This window comes from Gopherus flavomarginatus, chromosome 5 (assembly GCF_025201925.1).
Source record: "Gopherus flavomarginatus isolate rGopFla2 chromosome 5, rGopFla2.mat.asm, whole genome shotgun sequence".
NCBI classification, from domain to species: Eukaryota; Metazoa; Chordata; order Testudines; family Testudinidae; genus Gopherus; species Gopherus flavomarginatus.
The window spans coordinates 20,489,984-20,495,983 of record NC_066621.1 but is presented as its reverse complement, the minus strand read 5'-3'; the positions used below and the strand labels follow the sequence as shown (position 1 = coordinate 20,495,983).

At 53.4% G+C, this 6,000-nt stretch overlaps 1 protein-coding gene across 2 annotated transcripts in view; it reads left to right on the top strand.

The window, feature by feature from the left end:
- Window positions 1-200: 200 nt before the first annotated feature.
- The window catches only part of TBC1D22B (TBC1 domain family member 22B), a 39,272-nt gene continuing 33,472 nt past the window's right edge, over window positions 201-6,000 (top strand). The window contains exon 1 of one of the 2 annotated variants that reach the window (XM_050956261.1): window positions 201-473. In XM_050956261.1, coding sequence (XP_050812218.1) covers window positions 418-473 — 56 coding nt within the window. In that variant the 5' untranslated portion in view covers window positions 201-417. The remainder of the gene's footprint in view (window positions 474-6,000) is intronic. The other variant, XM_050956260.1, reaches the window with a different exon arrangement.

The following is a 6,000-nucleotide window of genomic DNA, read 5'->3' as shown; positions in this document are numbered from 1 at the left end:
ACTCCTCTCTCAAGCAGAGTGGTTTCTCCCTTTCCCAACCAGTGGAGATGATTTAACCTAACCCTCCCCCCTCCTCGGTGGAGGTGGTTCACCCCACTCCATCCCTCCAGTGGAAATGGTTTATTCCTCCATGCACGCAGATGGTCTCTCCCGCCTCTCGTGGTCCCGCCCCTCTGCCCGGCCCCGAAGTCCCTCGCTTCACGACCCGGTGGGATTCCGGCTCAGGATTGGCCGAGCCGGGGGCCGTGGAGCCAGGAAGCCAATGGCCGGGGTTTGCCCTCCCGGATCCAAAATGGCGGCGCCGGAGCCTGGGAGCGGGGCCTCCGAAGGGAGGAGGTGAAGCGGCCTCGGCCCGCGGCTCCGGGACCTGCCGCCCCTGCTCGTCCCACCGGAGCCGGCCGGGGCCCAGCCCCAGTTATGGCCGCCGAGAGCAGCAAGCAGTTCTGGAAGCGGAGCGCTAAGCTGCCGGGGAGGTGAGTGCGGCTGGGGGCACCGGACCCCAGGCTCGGTTCTGGCTAATCGGTGACACCTCGCGGGCTCAGTGACACCCCCCAGGCTCGGTCCCGGCTAATCGGTGTCACCCCGCGGGCTCGGTCCCGGCTAATCGGTGTCACCCCGCGGGCTCGGTCCCGGCTAATCGGTGTCACCCCGCGGGCTCGGTGACACCCCCCAGGCTCGGTCCCGGCTAATTGGTGACACCCCCCAGGCTCGGTCCCGGCTAATTGGTGACACCCCGCGGGCTCGGTGACACCCCCCAGGCTCGGTTCTGGCTAATCAGTGACACCCCCAGGCTCGGTCCCGGCTAATTGGTGACACCCCGCGGGCTCGGTGACACCCCCCAGGCTCGGTCCCGGCTAATTGGTGACACCCCGCGGGCTCGGTGACACCCCCCAGGCTCGGTCCCGGCTAATTGGTGACACCCCGCGGGCTCGGTGACACCCCCCAGGCTCAGTCCCGGCTAATTGGTGACACCCCGCGGGCTCGGTGACACCCCCCAGGCTCGGTCCCGGCTAATTGGTGACACCCCGCGGGCTCGGTGACACCCCGCGGGCTCGGTCCCGGCTAATCGGTGACACCCCGCGGGCTCGGTCCCGGCTAATCGGTGACACCCCGCGGGCTCGGTCCCGGCTAATCGGTGACACCCCGCGGGCTCGGTCCCGGCTAATCGGTGACACCCCCCAGGCTCGGTCCCGGCTAATCGGTGACACCCCCCAGGCTCGGTGACACCCCCCAGGCTCGGTGTCACCCCCCAGGCTCGGTCCCGGCTAATCGGTGACACCCCGCGGGCTCGGTGTCACCTCCCAGGCTCGGTCCCGGCTAATCGGTGTCACCTCCCAGGCTCAGTCCCGGCTAATCGGTGTCACCCCGCGGGCTCGGTGACACTCCCCAGGCTCGGTCCCGGCTAATCGGTGTCACCCCGCGGGCTCGGTGTCACCCCGCGGGCTCGGTCCCGGCTAATCGGTGTCACCCCGCGGGCTCGGTCCCGGCTAATCGGTGTCACCCCGCGGGCTCGGTCCCGGCTAATTGGTGTCACCCCGCGGGCTCGGTGACACCCCCCAGGCTCGGTCCCGGCTAATTGGTGTCACCCCGCGGGCTCGGTGACACCCCCCAGGCTCGGTCCCGGCTAATTGGTGTCACCCCGCGGGCTCGGTGACACCCCCCAGGCTCGGTATTTGCTAATTGGTGACACCCCCAGGCTCGGTCCTTGTTAATCGGTGACACCCCCCAGGCTCGGTCCCAGCACCAGTTAATCGGTGACGCCCTCAGCCCAGCTGGGGTGGGATGCAGAGGAGTGGACTATACACACTCCTTCCCCCTGCCCTCTGATCAATTATCGATACCAAGTGGTGACCTCCCAGTCTGGGCAGGGGGCACCCCATTTTTCCATCCATTCCTTGGGAGAGACGGGGGAAGGCCGTTTATTAGTGTTTTGTGGGTGGCAACCCCTCTCTCCCTCCCCCAGCTCAAACGTGTGGAGTTGGGCAGTTTGCCCAGGGAGGGAGAAGGATGACGGCCCCTCTTATGTTCCTCCTGCTTGATCCCGACAATTGATGAACTGATGTTCATCTCCAGCCTGGGCCTAAGAGGAGGGGACCTGCCTGGGAATGGGATTTACTTCCCACATGGATTTGTGGGTACCTGTAATCTGTATCCCTGCCCCCATGCAACTCCTGCAAGGGAATGAGAGCCAGTGACAAAAGAGGGAGTGTAGGAGCTGGTTAACTAAAATCCTGTCCACCTGCTTCCCCCCAAGTCTCCATTCAGTGGGGGAAACCAAGCATGAGGAGGAACAATTTGGGCTGGATATTGCGGGGTGAGGAATCAGTGAGTTCTTTCTCCTTCACGCCACATCTGGGAGTGGGACAGGTTGGAGGCAATGTGGAGAGGGGCTTTCTAGGCATCCAAAGGGCAACTTCAGAGCTGGGGGGCATACGCTGCCCCCCTCCTGCAAACGTTGAAGCAGAAGTCCTTCATCCCTGCAGGGTCACGCACTGCCCTGAAGGCTTCTCCTTGAACAGCAAAACCTCCCCTCGCCCCCAAGCAAACAGCAGAATGAGTGTCCTTGCATACTCCATGAGACTGTATCATTGCACTCCCCTTAAACTCTGCTTCCATTGAGGGTTTTGTCCTCAAGAAGCGTCAATGACAATCTGTAGGGGCATCTTCCCCACCTCATTTCCTCTGGCTGGGGAGCAGCATGGTGCTGCTTCCTTTAAAGCAAGGGATGCTTACTTGGAGGGAGAAATGCAGAACCACTGCATTAAAATAGATTTATGAGAGCTGGCTCCTCCCATGTGGTTTTGAGAGGAAGGTTCCTATAGAAAAACACAAAATAAATCCCCAGGAGAAAGGGAAAAGACTAGGGAGTTTCACCCACCTCCCTGTGAGGAGTATTCCAAGGTTAGGTTAAAGTCTGAACAGTTCATATTGGCTTCACGGTTTCCACCTCCCCCTCCTCCACCCAATCTCATCTTGACCCTGCAATGCCCTCCTGGTGTGCAAATGCACAGCCTTTGAAATGCTTAGCTGGCTTTAAATCCTGCTTGGCCAGTTAATTCTCTTTCTTTCTTTCTAATGCGCTCTCACTTTCACTTGCTGTCCCTGCCCAAACTCAGGTTGTTGGGACAATTCAGATTGGGGCAGGGGGCGAGGGGTGTGAAGCTGCATACGTAACCCGTAACTCCTCCTTTTCTTCTGGAAAATAAATTCCACAATGTGTAAGCTCGTGTCTTTAAGTGTAATCTTCCTATCTGGTACGTTCTTTATCAGGAGTCCACATCCTGCCTGTGTAGAGGGGTGGTTTCTAAGATAACAAGTCTCTTCCATCTCTAACCGCTTTGAGCTCAAGTTTTGAGAGCTTAACCAGGCAAACTGGTTTGGGGAAAGAACTAGGAGCCAACCAGCCCAGACAAGAAACTCAAACTTCATAGGGCACTGGATAAACTATTGCTCTCTCCCAACAGGCCAGTGTGCTAATATTCTGTCAAATCTATCAGTGTAAGGTGGGAATGTTTCTGTTCTTAAATCCTTGCTCTGAATCACCCCCATTTTGATGCTGTCACACTTGGCAGGTCAGTGGATAGTAGAGGAGGAAGCAGAAGATGCTAGGTTTAAGGCCTCAGGGAGGTTAAGGTTATTTAAGAGTTGCTTAACCAAACCTTCTGTGATCTTTTCCTGTGTGTTTGCTGGCTCCTTCCCTCTATGCTGATCACCCTGGAAGGGACTGGAGATGGTTTGGATAAGCACTCGTGTTTTCTTCATCCACCAAATCTCTCAAATATAGTGCTTTTCATCTGTAGATCTTGAAGTGCTTTGTGAGTGGTATCATTCCCATTTTAGAAATTGGGGTGTTGGAGAGGGTGCAGGGGGGGATTGAGGCATGAGAAAGGTGAAGTGACTTGCCCTTTGTCACCCAGCTGGCAACATCCCAGACTGAGTCTACCAAGCCACACGGCCTCTCAGATTAGACAGGCTGGTTCAACGGCACATCAGTATTGAAAGGTCACAGCTGTCACGGTGACTAAAAATCAGAAACAGATGTGGAAGAAACTGTATGGGTTTTTTTTCTTGCTAATAACCATAAATGATTACAGTGGGAATAATGAACCTAGCTGATTTCTTGGATTTTGTTCAGTGAAACAAGATTGGTCAGTTTCACTTGTTCTCCTGCCCAAGGCTTGGTGTTCAGGTTTCCTGTTCTACAGAGAGAGGTTCTCTAGGGCCCTGGGAAGTTTGGGCACTATGCTTAGGGTTTTAATAATAATGTGCATTGCAAAGCCTAATGAAAATAAAAATTTTAAATATTTTGAGTGTCACTGACAGGCTTCTTGGTTTTTACTTTCTGCTGTGGCAGTGGGAACCTAAGCAACCTTATTCTCTATTTATAGACAGTAGACCCTGGAGGCCTGCTGAGGTCAGGTCCCCATTGTGTTAGGCACTGTACATGACTGTGGTGAGAGAAGCCCTGCCCCAAGTAGCTTCCAACTTAAATAGACAAAGGTGGGAGAGAGAAGAGAGGCACAGAGAGATGAAGTGACCTGAGCAGCTTTGTGACCTGAGATGGGAACAAAGTGTACATCTTCTGACCCAGTGCCCTATTCACTGTACCTCTCTGTTGACTCAGCCTTTCACTAGTGGAGCAGAGAACAAGCAAATAGAACTAACTAGATGCAAAAAGTGGAATTGATCACACTAGCTTCACTAGCTAAGCCTTTGCATTAAAAAAGTAAATGGCATCAAAAGGAAATGAAATCTGAACATTCCATGAAAACGTTTGAGATCCTCCAAGGAAGGGGACTTCTTAATGACTGGATCCTCCTCCCTTTTGAAGCCAATGGGAACAAGATCAGACACTAAGGACTGAGTATTATTACTTTTCAATAGTCCCATGTTGGCTGCTAGGCTGTTTCCAGTCTTGTTCTGTATATTTTTATATTTCTGGCTGGCTCACGCAAATTATTGATGTGAATGGTTCTTGAAGCTGATTTTTACATAGATTTTCCTATCCACCTCTACAAAAACTCCAACCACTATAAAGTTAGAGTTAACTGTAGTCATTTTCAGCAGTTCTATAAGTAGCCCAGTTAGGGGAAGTCAGCAGTGTCCTCAGCTGGTCCTTATCGGTGTCATGGCCTGGTTTACTGGCCGGGGATGGCCATCTAAGGAAACAAGGTTTTTTCTTTAAAGCGGAAGCTCATGAAATCGCCAGCATACCCTAGAAATCAATCCTATTGTTGCTTTCTCCTTGGGAGTGTTTGTGTTTCTTCCTCACTCTGCACTTTACATCATCCTGTAATACAAGGACAAAAGGCTCAGCCAGTGAAACAAACAGCAGAACAAACCAAAGGAATTGCTGTTTTTGTGTCATCCTGTGGAACTCACTGCTGCAGGAAACCAACATCAGATACGGCAGCTAGCGTCCCAAAGGGGGCTGGGAAATACTTGACCAATGACATTTTTAGCTGTTCATATGAAAATAACCCAGGCTTGTGGGCTACGTTTTCAGAAGTGACTAGTGATCTGGGTTATCTCTGGTTTTGGATGTCTGCCTTGAGACAGCTTAAAGGGACCTGCTTAGAAAATCAGACACTCCTGCCCCCCTTAAGATATCTCCCATTGGGTGCATGCACTCAGAAGTTTAGGTCTGTACTTCTGAGCATTAGCTGCTTGCAACCACAGCCAGCCTGAGGCGGGATTCTAGTTTTGAGGGACCAGTGGTGTGTTCCCAAAGGGGACTCCAATATTCCTGTGTCAGTCTTTTCCCAGTGCCCTTCCTGAGTGGAAATGAGGACCCTCTCCCAGAAGGAGCATGTGGATTCTTGGTGTCACACATGACACTGATCAGCATTAGCATACAGAGGAGTGAGCTTTTGTAAAACTCACATTAAGTTTTAAAACAACTTGTCTGGCTTCCGAAAGAAGCTGACATGAGTCATTTGCCAGCAGCATTGATCTCATTTTGCCCTGGTTAGTCTGCTCGCTATGCCCACCAACACAGCC